The 14929-nt window shown below is 45.5% G+C and overlaps 1 protein-coding gene across 1 annotated transcript; it reads right to left on the bottom strand.

Annotated features, from left to right (window-relative positions):
* Positions 1-1164: 1164 nt before the first annotated feature.
* LOC100281219 (uncharacterized) lies at positions 1165-10772 on the bottom strand. The gene is given in 4 exon segments (NM_001154138.1): positions 1165-1575; positions 4934-5025; positions 10148-10185; positions 10400-10772. Coding segments are annotated over 4 exon segments (570 nt in total). The 5' UTR covers positions 10693-10772; the 3' UTR covers positions 1165-1428.
* Between the last annotated feature and the right edge of the window lie 4157 nt (positions 10773-14929).

Raw genomic sequence — 14929 nt, 5'->3', positions numbered from 1 at the left:
TATGGAGGATCGTTGTCGTCATATGATGTATTTTACTTAGCTATTTTTGTATAGAATTCTATTTTATAATAAAGATATGCTATTGATTTCTATATCATGAGTCATCATATGTGTGAGACTATCCTAACACATTTGAGATGCATTTGGATTTGTCCTTACATCCGGATGTGACATCAAACCTGACCCAAAGTAAAAAAACACATAAAAACCTGACCCAACACATTCGACTGACGGGCCAACCCGACACTATACACGGTCAGACACGGGTCGTGCCAAACGACATACGACTGACCTTAACCTGACCCGAACCGATCCGACATTTGAACAGCGCCGCACGGCCCCCCACTCAACTGTAGCCAGCGCGAATACAGGGGAAAAGGTTTTTTAGAGGATTCAATTCTGGCCTTTTTGCAATGCAGTAATTTCAGATAATTATACAAGAATTTTATAAGAATTAGTTCATTTTCATAGAAGCCCATAGGAAACGGGGAAAATCCCGCATTCTAAAGGAGACCGTAATTGACATCCTATCAATTCCTTAAAAATTCCTATAAAATGACATCTTCCATAGCAATTTTAAAGGAAAAATAAGCATGAGATCCAACCTCATGTTTTCTTTCCTCTGTCTTGAATTATAAGATTTTTCATGCTCATTATACAAACACATATTTTATGACTCTCCTACGTTATAAATTCTTATAGGATTTCAATGATATGTGCATTTTAATCATGTGTATGTTTTGCTCGTGTTTTCTTTCCTTTGTGTCTTGTATTTCTATGTTTTTCTCGTGCATGATCTAAAATGATCTAAACACATGTTGATATTTTATGACTTTTCTATGTTATAAATTTCTGTAGCATTTTAATAGTATGAGCATTCTAATCTTATGTTTTTCTATTCTTGCGTTTTGAGAATCATGTGCTCCAAAGGAACCCTGAGGGTCTACAGTTACAACTTACAAACTGGTTCGCCGGTCCGCTTAAAAAGAGACAGAGCTTGTGTCAAACCATTTTCAGTAACTTCTAAGATTTTAGAAAAAAAAAATATGTCAGCATCTAGTCCAGAATACAAAATAAGAAATATTTCATGGCGGATTCATTGAAACAAATTCGATGCTACGTGATTTTTTCTATAAACTTGAACAGTGTGAGATGTGTATATTAGAGGTAAGCAACAAAAAAGTATTGCATATATACTAATAGTTCCATAATCCATACCAATTGTAGCTGACAACATTTTTTTGCAAGACAAAGCTACCAAAACGAGCAAACAACATAGTACCAGCGTTACAACAGCTCAAGGACCTAGCAGCAATGGGATGGGTATCTGATAGACTTACTGATCAACAACAGTAGAGCACAGCCCCTCAAGCGCAAATCTAAACAGAACAGGGCCGGCATAGACGATGTGGAGAAATTGTTGGTCTTCTATGGTGTCTCGTCTTCATGGTACAGGTAAAGGCCGAAACCGAACCTCGCGCAGGCTTTGCAGAACGCTGCCTCTTCTGCCGCAGACACGGGGTCGTCGAACCGTTCATCGCTCAGCGATGCTGTTCCAGCAGCCTCCCTGTGAACCTGCATCAGTGGAAACAGATACAAGTGATTCATTTCATTTTATGCCTGCAAATGAAACATCTCCTTCAGAACACAAACTGCATAGCCTAAAGTGTAATCGGGCATGGACCGCAGAATGTTCAAGCCATGGCGTCGGAGACAAACGAAGGGTTATGATCTGATCCGTTGCTGAATCTCAAAACCTTATGCCCTCTGCTGACATACCATATATAACAGGGTTCACTGTCACCCAGAGGCTTTACTGAGCAGGCCGAGAGTTCCTTGTGCCATTGTGTGGTATGAGTTTATGACTTAGCATGCATGTACCAAATCGTTTTATATCTGGTTAGTTGCAGAAAACGAATTCAGGCAACAGATATGGCTGGCTCTTATTAGAGCAACTCCAAGAGATCATGAAAAAAATGTTCCCCAAAATCTGGTATTGGGAGTTGTTGAAAAACAGATGATGCTAAAAAAAATGTGAACGCACATCAGACCCTTAAAATGTAAACCCTAAAATATTTGAACCATCAAATTGGGCCACGGATTCACTTGCTATTGGGCCGGCCAAGGATTGACACAGTACCAACAGCGCCGCCACATGGAGCATCCGTCCAGGAGCTGAAGAAAGAAACACTTTCTTCCCTTAGTAGGAACGGCCGAAGCACGTCAGTATCGTTTTTTTTTTTGCCTTTTCTCCTCCATGCGCATGATGATTGGTCTGACATTGTTTGTCCTTGAACCCAATGCACGCGCGAGGCAAAAAACGTGGGACGCAGCTACCTTGCGTGCACCGACAGGATTGGCAACGAGGTACACGACACGGAAATTTGTGGGAGCCAAGGCCGATTATGCGGGATGCTAAGTTAATGGGGACAAGAAAGTGTGTCTGTTGGAGCGCTTAAATTGAGCTTTTTCCCCAAAAAACATTTTACGGGTTGTTTTGCGGGTTCTCTTGGAGTTGCTCTTAATGGCCAGAAAATGGCACAGCAATGTGATTACACCTATGGTGGGAAATAGGCAAAGCCTGAATGAACCAAGGTACCGTTTGGTTCAAATATTTGTAACGTAATGGGTAAGTGATAACGTTAAATCATGTTTGTTTTAGTCCAACCGTAATCAGATACCATACTAAAAATTGATATCGGACTATTCAAACTTGTTACCGTCCGTAATCGAGTGTAAACCGTTACCATTACCCTTTACGTTACATTTCGTGAACCAAACAGCACCCAAGATTGAGTAGGAATTTGGAATGCTCTGCCACTCGAAATATTTCGAGAAAATTGATGAACTAGCACTAGCAGAATCATGGTAACCTAATAAGTAATAACAGCTGTAATGCACAAAAAATGGCCTCTCTTAAATAAGTTCTCCCATGGATTTCAGGCTCAACCCCATCTATCATCTATAAAAAAAAAGAGCAGACTCAGTGCCAGAGGCTCCCACATGAGTGGGATCAGGAAAATGGATAAACCGATGCAAGCCTTTCCCTCCAGAAATGCGAAGAAGCAGCTTCAAACCCGTGACCTAGCGACTCAATGAGACAGGTCTTACCATTGCACTAGGCCTACCATTCTTAAAATGTTCTTATTGCTTGAGTTCTCCCATGGATTTCAGGCCCAACCCCACCTACCATCTATCCCCCAAAAAAGGAAAGGAAAATCCCTTCTCTACTCCTTTAAAGCGCGAGTTTCTCCGTTCGTGCGTCCTCTTTGTGCGTCCTCCTTTTAGTGTGTACCCTCCCTCCTCCCTCCACACTCCTTCCCACAACAACCGCTCATCTTCTCCTGCTCTCTCAATCGTCGCCCGACACCCTCCCACATCCAGCTCCCTCCCCGACCTTCTCGTGAAGCAGCGACAATTCTAGGCTAGGGGACAGGAGGCACGCCCCAAGCACGGTGCCAAGGACGCCATCGGAGAAGCAAGTGGTGATGGCACAAACAGTGCTTCCCATGCGCGATCTCAGGATTCTCGGTCCATTGCTCTCGTACCCGTCGGCGATCTTGGGCCACGAGCGCGCCATCGTCATCAACCTGGAGCGTATCAAGGCCGTGATCACATCTGTCGAGGTGCTGCTTCCAAACTCCAAGGATCACGCCTTCACATGCTTCGCCCGCAATCTCTAGACCCGCGTCCTCGCGTGCTCCTTAGATCAGGTGGCGATTTCTATCCCTGGTTTATTGTTCCGTTGTCTACTTGTCTAGTAGTCAAATGCTTTATTTTCAGTCTTACGAATTACTAGGAATCATGGTGAGTTTCAAATATATGTGGAGGGCATTGTACTGGCGAGTTGGTCCTGAGTTTCTATCACAATACCACATTACTCTGTTCCCATTGTGGATTATGTACCACCATAACAGTAGTCATGAGAGAAAATCCATGCAATAGGCAGAAAGTTTTGGTCACTTATGTTATAAGGTACTACGATTCAGGGATTTATCACTAATTGTTTTCCCCTTATTTCTATTAGGTTGAGGATCTCACTGACATGGAGAGTGAATCGTCTCCTGTTGCTTCACCATTTCCTGTTCCAAATTCATCCAAAGAACATGAATTGGAGATGACTAAGAATTCTACTAGTGTGGTGCCTGAAATGACTAGCAGCAACAGTATGCCTAACTTGGATGCTGCAAAAGATGGAAATACCAAGGTTTTATCTTTTGAATTCCGAGCACTTGAGGTCTGCCTTGGGCCTGCAGATCTTTGGAAGATGGAGTATGTGCTTGCATCTGGATCTTTTTATCAGTTTATCTGAGTTCAATCGAATTATGTGCTTTAGCATGCTTTATCCATTGAATTGGCTGTCCCAGAATTATATCTATGTATTTCTTGTTCATAGAATATTGGGTATTCTCTTCAGACATGTTTATTTTTGTTGTCTTAGAATATTGGATACTCTTGAGACCTTACTGATAGATGGAGTTATGCTTCTTGTAGAAGCTGATCTGTTTAAAATAGCGTATGGCCATTATCTGTTACCGGAGCGGATCTAGACAAAATAATCATTGGTGTCATCTTCATTAAGTTATAGTATCATCAACTCATTTATGCACTAACAAGCATACATTTTCATGTAGATTACTAAAATCTATTGGTGTTACAGGACACCACAAAAGTGACCTAGATCCGCCTTACGTGTTTCTTAGTTGTTGCAAACAAACAAAATTGCAACAAAACATGCCCTTGTTGCAGATTCCAGTAATGACTCGCATCCCCTTTGTTTCTTCTTATTTGCTTTGCTAGATTTAATATAGGAACGGTGCAAACTAGTTAAGGTTATAAGCACAAGCTAGAGTGGTAATGCATTCAACTAATGGCCTGAGACAAATATCAATGAGTTATCACAGATAATTGATAAAGATGATCGTGAAGGTACCTCTCCATCTGTTCCGCGCACAGTCACGCGGTATATGACCGTCACCTTTCCACTGTCAGTGTAAATAACATCACGAACTTCCCCACACCAACCTGAACAAAGAGAGCGACCCAAGGAAAAAATTTAAAAGCAAACATTTAGCACATCCACCACATTTCAAGTCAAGAGTCAGCACACAAGATCTGTGGAGCAATGTTAACGACGCTGGTATTCAGGATGGCATAGGTAAAGCTACTCAAGGGGGGCGCAAGAGAATCACCAGCAGGAGGCGAGGGCGACGCTGTTCCAGCAGCTCAGGCGCGGCCTGCGGACCACAAGGCCCAACAAGAGGAGCTGCACAGGCCCTAAGTGGGTGAATTAGGCCTATGACTATGTATCGTGGCTCCACTATATATGGGTTGTTCGTAGACAGAGAGAGGGGCGTTTTTTTGCTGTAAGAACTCGGGCGGCGGCGACGATCCAAGGTGATCGTCTTCCGAATCGGACCGTACTTTCCACACCACCATAATCAAGCGTGTGATTCGTCTCAATCCTATGTGAGTGTTGTTGTGTTGTATGGATGCTAACATTTGGTAATCAGAGCTGAGCGGGATCCACCACCGCACGACCACCTTACCAAATTTCAAGTGAACGCTGGGCCATGGCGCCGCAATGGAACGAAGAGCAAGTGGCACATTTGTTGGCGAGGATTGAAGAGGGAAATCAAGAGAAGTGGCGGATGATGGAGACGATGCAGGCGATGATCGAGAACATGGAGTCCTCGGTGAAAAGTGTGTTGTCTGAACAAGGCGATCTGCAGAAGTGGCGCTCGGAAGAGGAGGCGAACATCTCTAAAGTCGTGGAGGTGGTGAAGGCGATACAGAGCAAGGTTGATCGATCAAGCGATTCTAAAGAAGGCGGTGATCCTCCCAACCAACGAGTCACTGGGAGTGGATGGTATGTCGGCCTCCACCCACCAGGAAGCGATTCTGTCTGAGACAAAGCACGAGCAAATATGCTACCGCACCGTTGATCCTTACTGGAGGCCGGGTGCCAGAACGGATTCAGTCCGGACACCTCCTCCGGTCGGAGGTATGGTGCCCACCCACAACTCGTTTTGGCCACAATTTGGTTCCGGGGTGACCAATAGAGCGTCGATGGGAAATTGGTCTCAGACATCAAGAGTTATGGTGCCTAGTATGAGTTCCCCTATTTTTGTTGGATCAAATCCAAAGCGGTGGAGTCATAGATTTGTAGATGGTTTTAAGGATGAGATTAAGTCAGCAGTTATTGTTCAACATTTTCCCCACTTGGATACTACTTGCTCTCTCACTTTGTCACAGGAGGATATGGTGAATCAGTTTGAACGCCGAGATTCACGACGTGTGGGGCCTGGAGGGGGTACAAGGCTTCCTCAGAAACTAGGAACAGCGCCCAGTCCTTTGTTGCTGCCTGTATCAGGAGGGATGGGTAATATGACTGAAGACCGTCGAAGCATGGCTAGAAATCAGGCCAGAGTTGAGGAGAACAAGCTCACGGCCTTGAAGGCCTATCGACGTACCAAGGGGTTGTGTTTTAAGTGTTGGGAATGTTGGAGTCAAACATATAAATGCTCTAACTGTGTTCCTCTGCACCTGGGAGAGGAGGTTTGGGTCAAGGAACTGACAGGTGAACCTAGAGAATGCATCGAAGAGTTTACTGATTTAACTGACAGGCAGGGAGATGAGAGTCTGTTGGCTATCCCAGTGGTTGCTGTGAGTGGCAGTAAAGGAAACAAGACCATTTGGTTATGGGTTTCCATTCATTGCCAACATGTATTAGTCCTGGTTGATTCTTGAAGCTCAGTCAGCTTCATGAATAGCTACGTGATGAAGAACATGCCTGGGGTGCGGACATTGGCCAAATCTGTCCAAGTCCGAGTTGCATATGGGGGCGAGATGTGGAATAACTATATAGTGCCAAGTTGCAGGTGGATGTGTGGAGGGGTAACTTTCTATACAGATTTCCAGATGCTGTCACTTGGAGGTACAATTTGATCTTTGGAATAGATTGGTTAGAGGATCACAATCCCATGTCAGTGCATTGGGCCCAGAAGTGGATGGAATTTGACGATCACAGCAAGAGGATTTATATACCGAGAGGGTTGTCACAAATTCAGTATTGTTCCAGCATCAACAACTTACAGTTGGAGGCCTTGCTGAGAAGGGACGCAGTCGACCAATTATTGGAACTTCAGGTTGTAACTGATGACAAGATGTCTGAAGTGCCCAATGTGATCATTGATTTGATTAAAAAATTTGGTTCCACAAGCCCCAAGGTTTACCTCCAAAGAGAAGCGTTGATTCCAGGTTAAAGCATATTGGGGAGAAGATGTGGGCTATGGCCGTGGCAGTTGAGGATGACAATACTAATTCAGATCATATGGAACCTACCAAAGACAACACTGAAGAAAATGTTTCAGCCATAGAAGTTGCTGCTGTCAAAGATAGTGAGAGTAACATGGCAATCAGATTGTGGGCTTCAGCCCAAGGGCAGCAGGCTCTGTTTTCAAGTCGTCCGACTAATCGCGATTAATCGCGATTAGTCGGGCTGGTCGCCGGTAAGTGGCCGATTAGCCGGACGACGCGATCAGACGTTCTGGTCGTCCAGATCGTCCGATTAGGCGTCCGATTAGTTGATTTCTGGTCGTCCAGTGGCGGCTAGGGTTTACTATTGGGCTTCATCCTTTTTTGGCCCATCTACAGTAAGCAATATAAACCGCTTGCCTCCCCTGCCGAAACCCTAGCCGTAACCCAAACCCTGCCTGCGCCCCTGCCCATTGTCTGCCCTCTACCGCCGTCATTTGTCCAGTGCATTCACCGGCGGCTGCTCCAATACACCGGCGCCGGCTCTCCAGGACTCCACCAGCGTTGTCTCCAGACCAGCACCAGTGAGCAGTGACGAAGAGGAACTGATGGCTGGTGCTGGTCCCTTCCTTCTCCCCCTTTTCTATCTTATTATCAGTATGACAGTATGTCTACACTCTGCGGTCAGTTGTTCTTGACTTCTTGGTTCTTACCATCACAGCACCAGTGCATTCTGCAGTCTCTAGTTACAATTTCAGACTTTCATTTCTGCTGCTTCACTGCTTGTAATTTCAGACTCAGTTCAGAGTTTCAGACTTATATAGTGCCTAGCCTATTGGCTATTGCAGTATTGCTTGTTATATATAGCTATATACATATATGTGTCCAGAAATTGTATAGGACGATTAGGAGACGACTGAGGTCGACCAGGACCGATTAGGCGTCCTAATCGTCGCCCTAATCGCGATTAGGCGCCTGGTCGGTCCTCTGTGACGACCAGCTGGTCGCCCGACTTGAAATCAGTGGCAGCAGGTCCTAACTCTGGTGGATTCTGATAGTTCAACCAATTCTATTAGCAGTCGGGTGATAGATAGCTTGCACCAAGTGGAACTGATGGACAAACCAATACAGGTTTGGGCTCGGGTTGATGATGGAGGTATCATGTGGAGTGAGTATATAGTTCCAAACTGTAACTGGGAGTCTGGAGGAACCAAATTTTATTCTGAATTCAAGGTGCTGCTACTTAAGGAAATTACTTCTGACATTGAGTGGGCTGGTGACGACCACCTCATTTACATTACAACGGAGAGTATACTTCGGTCAGGCCTTCAAGCTTTCGAAAGCAAGAGATATTTGTTTGTTGAATCTGGAAGCAAAAATACAAGGTTTATATTCTACCTGGACATATCAAAACAAAACAAGGAACTTGCTGTTTTGACACCTTGTGTGTATGGCGTTGATACAACACCTAGTCATCGTGGAAATCATTTTTTTGTTAAGAGGCGAAGTGATGAATTGTATAATTCTGAATTGGTTGCTTGCCCACTGGATAATGTAGCTGAGATCACTTCTCCTGACCACTGCTCTAGCCCTGAGTTGCAGGACCTGTTGCATACTCGACAACAGATGTTACAACAGGTACAGATGCATTTGCAGAGGGCTCAAGTTCGGATGAAACGCGAGGCTGGCAAAGGAAGGATGGAACGGTCCTTCAGTGTGGGTGATCGAGTGTATGTGAAGCTCCAGCCATACTGCCAGTCGTCAGCAGCCGAGATAGTGAACCGCAAACTGGCGTTTAAATTCTTTGGCCCCTTAAGCATGGTCAGGAAGGTTAACTCGGTAGCGTATGAAGTCGCTTTACCTGAAGGAAGCAATGTGCACCCTGTCTTTCACGTATCTCAATTGAAGTCATTTGTTCCTGCTAATGTTATTGTCAGCTCGTTTTTACCAGCTCTGACTCAAGACTACCAGATCCCTGAAGAGGTTATGGACTCACGACTGCAACGAAGAGCAGGCAAGGAGGTACCTCAACTGCTGGTACGTTGGACTAGTTGGCCGCCATCTGTGGCCATCTGGGAAGATGAGCACTGGATCAAGGAGCAATTTCCAAGGGCGCCAGCTTGGGGACAAGCTGTCTCTAAAGGAGGAGGAGATGTTAACGACGCTGGTATTCAGGATGGCATAGGTAAAGCTACTCAAGGGGGGCGCAGGAGAATCACCAGCAGGAGGCGAGGGCGACGCTGTTCCAGCAGCTCAGGCGCGGCCTGCGGACCACAAGGCCCAACAAGAGGAGCTGCACAGGCCCTAAGTGGGTGAATTAGGCCTATGACTATGTATCGTGACTCCACTATATATGGGTTGTTCGTAGACAGAGAGAGGGGCGTTTTTGGCTGTAAGAACTCGGGCGGCGGTGACGATCCGAGGTGATCGTCTTCCGAATCGGACTGTACTTTCCACACCACCATAATCAAGCGTGTGATTCGTCTCAATCCTATATGAGTGTTGTTGTGTTGTATGGATGCTAACAAGCAAGGAGCTGGAGCAGTTTTACAAGGGAAAAAGAAATGTTGAAAATTCGCCTCATGATAAATGGATGTTTGCTGACAACCAAATGACAATAATCCTATGCAGCTCATGTACTAGTACTACTACTACTTACTGATCCACCCCCTCACGCTTCATTACAAGTTTACAACCTTTCAAGTTTCAACAAGCTCAATGGTGTATGTGTATGAAAAGCAAGCTGCATGGATAGGGATGCACCATGCACAATTCAAAAATAACAGGCAGGAACATGGCAGGTAACCTGAGTTGTACCGAGAGCGCATGACATGATAGTGAGTGAGTGAGTGGGCATTATCAGTAGCATGAGTTCGGAGTGTAGCCTCACCTGGAGCATAAAAGCTGAGCATCCTATTGGCATGGTACCTGCGAACAGAAACCCCGTCAACAATCAGGATGAGGGTCATCTGTCAGATGATTTTATCAGATAAAACAGAAGTACGTGATGCATGGGTAGCTAGATCCGCCTGAATTCTGGCCTAGGCTTAAGATCTGCGACGCTTTAGCACCCAGGCGTGGCAGGAGAGGAGCAAGAGGGAGCTAGTACAGTAACGGCGGTAGGTGGTGGTGGCGCACGCACCAGGGGATGACGGGGTCGGAGGCGGAGGCGCGCCGGGAGGAGGGCCGCACGATGGCGTCCGGGACGCGCTTGTTGAGGTCGCGGAGGATCTCGACGAGCGGGCGCGTGATCCCGGACGGCGCCGCGTCGAGCGGCACGACGTAGTTGGTGGTGGACGCCACCGCGCCCGGCGGCCTGCGCTCCGGCGCCGCGGCGGCGACGGCCACGCGAGCCGGGCGGCGGCGCGGGAGGGCGGCGGGTGCCGGGAGCGGAGTGGTGAGCGCGCGCGCGAGGAAGGCGGACGCGTGTTCCATGGTCTGCGGCGGCGGGCGGCGGGGGGGTGGGTCAAAGGCTAATTAGAAGGTTGGCAAGCCGCGGTTGGTGAGAGGCAGACGTGTTCTTGCTGATCAATAAAAATGTTTCTGTTCGAATTAAATGAGAGGATGGCGAATGGCCGGAATAGTAGGTTCGCAGCAGCATCGTCTCGTCGTCGCATCTCTGTCTCACTCAGCATGCACTGCAGTCTCCTAATTCCTGCATGTGCTTACAGTACAACTGTATTTACCATTCCTAATGCTTCTCCTGCCTTCCTTAACAAAACTTTGTGGACTTCAGCAAACCGAAACAATGGAAAGCGAACACAGAGAGATAAAAAACACATAGAAATAAGCTGTTTGGACTGCTATAGTTGTAATACATAGAGATAAAAACACTGTAAAAACAATAGAAGCCGGTAAGCAAACAAAAAAGAAGAAAAAACGGGTACCCGTGCTCTGTTTTGCTGTTGCTTCCTCTAATCCCGTATCAAAATTCTCTGGTACTGTAAGCTCTAACCCGAAAATACAAAGGAAAAACGAATGCTCAGAAGTCATAATAGAGACAACTAAACTCATGCATAGGTTCTTGAGTTCCTAGCATAGGTTACAAAATAAATTAAAAAGCATCAGCATTCAACTAACACACACATTGATCAGAACACATGCATGACCTGAAACTACTACTCTTAAATATGAGCTTCATTACACCAGTACTTCTTCAGCATTAAGATCGGTACTTGAACTCTCAACAAAACGAAAATAACAAGTCAATACTCTCTATATTAACGTCAATTTATAAATGTAGTATACGAAAAGATTATCGTTAACAATTGCGTAAATGAGCTGGTGACGTTATATTCTCATAAATCCTTGTTGTTTTAAAAAGGGACTTTTGCCTGCTACTTTCCCTATATTTGCACATCATTTTGTATCTACAAAGAGAATAAAAAAAGACTCCACTAAACACTAAACTTGGCAGTGAAAATAACACACGTTCTAACTTTTTTCCTACTTCTGATATACTTTTACTCCGTATTTTTTATTCGTCTTTTGTTTCACCTTGAACCATTTTTCTCTTTCTTCTAGTACTTTTTTGTTGGAACCTACTTTTTCTTGAACCATGCGCTACTTGATACAACATTTGGTGTATGAACATTCTTTTGAACTTGGCACATATTATTAATAATCTCATGGCTTGCATTTTGTTCTTCAACATTTGGTGTTGGCCACGAATACGAAGCTTTTCCAAACAGTTGTTAACTTAATGTGCCAAATTTTAAAAATTATATGATAGATTTTTGTAGCGACGTGTGACATTTAACTTTGGATTTTTCAATTATGCCTCTTACCTATATCTTGTATAGTTTCGTGCTTTGCCTAATGTGTCTAGTGCTTCATAATATAGTGTGCCAATAGTAAGTTGACTTTCATAATGTTAGGAACTTCATTTATTTGAAAAATGTCAGGAACTTCATGAGCACACAATATGCCACTAGTGTTAAATTGGTTGTAGGTGCATGTAGCTGTTTGCCCCATGAGATTTTCAGTAACTTTGTGCGCATCCTCAAATATTAGTTCTTGATCAAGACTTGAAATGACAACAAGGTATTCATTATTTCCTTACACTCGGTGTGTGATGCTATGGACCTCTCATATTCACTCTGAAAAAGCTTCAAAAATAATGGGAGTGTACAACTTACTTATTTGCAACAACATGTGTGTCTTTAATTATGGATTGTTTTGTCCTAGAGTCAAACACTGCAAGTAGTTCCTTATCCCTTTTGCCTTGCACTACTCTTTTAGAATGCCCTAGAAATCGAAGGATATCAATTTTTGCTTTCAAATAGTTTTTTTCAAGTCATTATTTAGGACCTCACTTAATTGTGTGCTTCTCATTCCTGGAGTGAAAACATCATTCATAAACCTAATGGCCCATTTTTCTTTTAACCTATAGATATTGTCCAACCAAGTTTTTATTTTGCGTCTTGTTTCTTGAGATAAAAAAATTGCTTCAAACTTTTCCTTATCCTCATACTCAAATCTGCAAGCACTAAAGCTTGCCAAAATATTTGAGTCATCACATTTCTGTTCACTAGACAAATGTTTAATAGCGTTTTGAATGATGTAAAACATGCACAATCCATGCCATCCTTTTGAAAAGACTTCCTCCATAGTTTTTCTCATTGCAAAATCTTGATCAATAAAGATTATTTTGGGTTTTTACCGTTGTGTGCTTGTACAAAGGTCTCAAATAGCCACTTGAAGGACTCACGTCTTAGAATATAAAAGAACAACACAAAAAATCTTTATTTCTCTAAAATGATTCAATCCAACAAAAACACCAAAAGACCTTGACTCATTGTTTGTTCCAAAAGTAGTGTTAAAAGTGACGGCATCACCAAAATGTGCAAAATCAACACATTTTATCATCAGCCCAAAACACATTTGCAATTTTTTTCTTCACAGTCCATTAGCAAAATGTATTGAAATGAATGGTTCTTGGTAATTTCATCTTGAAAATTCTTTAACATACTCTCGGATTCTCCATATGCTATCTCACGCTCATGTTTGGTCCACGAATATATTATGTGATCAAGACGGGTATAGCTTAGATTAAATGATCCGCCAACTTGACGACTAGCTAACTCATGTGCGGCTCTTGGTCCAATTCCAAAATCTTCAATGGTCTCAATTTTCAAAAGCTTGAACTTGTGAAATTTTACTTTGTGATACCATTAAGTGTGAGGTCTTGCCAGGTGAAGGTGATGGTTATGCTCCAGAACTAGCTCAAATACTGCATAACCCTCTCCATCCATTTTAAGGCACATGTGGACTTCACAATCAGTTATAGTTTCCGCTTTATGGTATTTTACCAGATGATCCATTTTGTCTCGTGTTCGATGACCTTCATTGGAACAAATATATCGATATGATGTAATTCCACAATCAACCTTCCTTTTATTACTATACCTTTTTCTGACTAAAAATCCTATATAACCTCCATACTCTACCTATAATTTTCAAGCCTAAACCTCATCTCTAAATTCCATCCCAACAAATGGTTCCAAATTAAGCACTACATTCTCTCTGGAATAATATGGAGAGACCGTTAATAAGTGGAAAGAAATGTTTGGCAACAACACTACTACTCTAACCTTTGGAATCAGTAGTGTCGGCGTTTCGAGACCGGGGGGTCCCTAGGCCGACGAGTGAATGTCGCCGCGTGCCCCAGCCCAGATGGGTCGACGCGAGGCCGAGCGCGAAGGGGGGAAGTGAGGTGGCCGGAGACAGGCGTGAGAGAGGTGGAAATCCCACGGCCTTTGTGTTCGTCCCGCACCCAGGTCGGGTGCGCTTGCAGTAGGGGATTACAAGCGTCCACGCGGGAGAGGGAGCGAGCGGCTTCAAGTGAGCGCCTGTCTCGTCCTCGTCCCCGCGCGGCCAACCCTCTCTAAGAGGGCCCTGGTCCTTCCTTTTATAGGCGTAAGGAGAGGATCCAGGTGTACAATGGGGGGTGTAGCAGAGTGCTACGTGTCTAGCGGAGGGGAGCTAGCGCCCTAAGTACACGCCATCGTGTGATGTCGTGGCCGTCGGAGGAGCGCCGGAGCCTGGCGGAGGGACAGCTGTCGGGGCTGTCGAGTCCTTGCTGACGTTCTCTTGCTTCCGTAAGGGGGCGGAGAGCTGCCGTCGTCAGGGAGCGTGCGGGGCGCCATCATGGCCTATCTGGCGGAGCGAGCCAGATGGGACGCCGGTCTTGTTCCCTGTAGCCTGAGTCAGCTTGGGGCAGGGTAATGATGGCGCCTCCCGTTGACGTGGCCGGCCCGCGCCCTAGGTTGGGCGATGTGGAGGCTCCTCCGAGGTCGAGTCTGTCTTCCGTGGCCGTGGTCGAGTCCGAGCCCCTGGGTCGGGCGAGGCGGAGACCGTCGGCTGAGGCCAGGGCTGAGTCCGAGCCCTGGGGTCGGGCGAAGCGGAGTTCGTCGTCTTCTGGGGCTGAGCCTAAGTCCGAGCCCTGGGTCGGGTGGAGCGGAGTTCATCGTCTTCCGGGGCTTAGCCCGAGTCCGAGCCCTGGGTCGGGCGGAGCGGAGTTCGTCGTCTTCCGGGGCTTAGCCCGAGTTCGAGCCCTGGGTCGGGCAGAGCGGAGTTCGCCGTCTTCCGGGGCTTAGCCCGAGTCCGAGCCCTGGGTCGGGCGAAGCGGAGTTCGTCGTCTTCCGGGGCTTAGCCCGAGTCCGAGCCCTGG

Source organism: Zea mays, chromosome 1 (assembly GCF_902167145.1).
Source record: "Zea mays cultivar B73 chromosome 1, Zm-B73-REFERENCE-NAM-5.0, whole genome shotgun sequence".
Taxonomy (NCBI): Eukaryota; Viridiplantae; Streptophyta; class Magnoliopsida; order Poales; family Poaceae; genus Zea; species Zea mays.
This window is presented reverse-complemented; position numbering and strand designations above follow the sequence as displayed.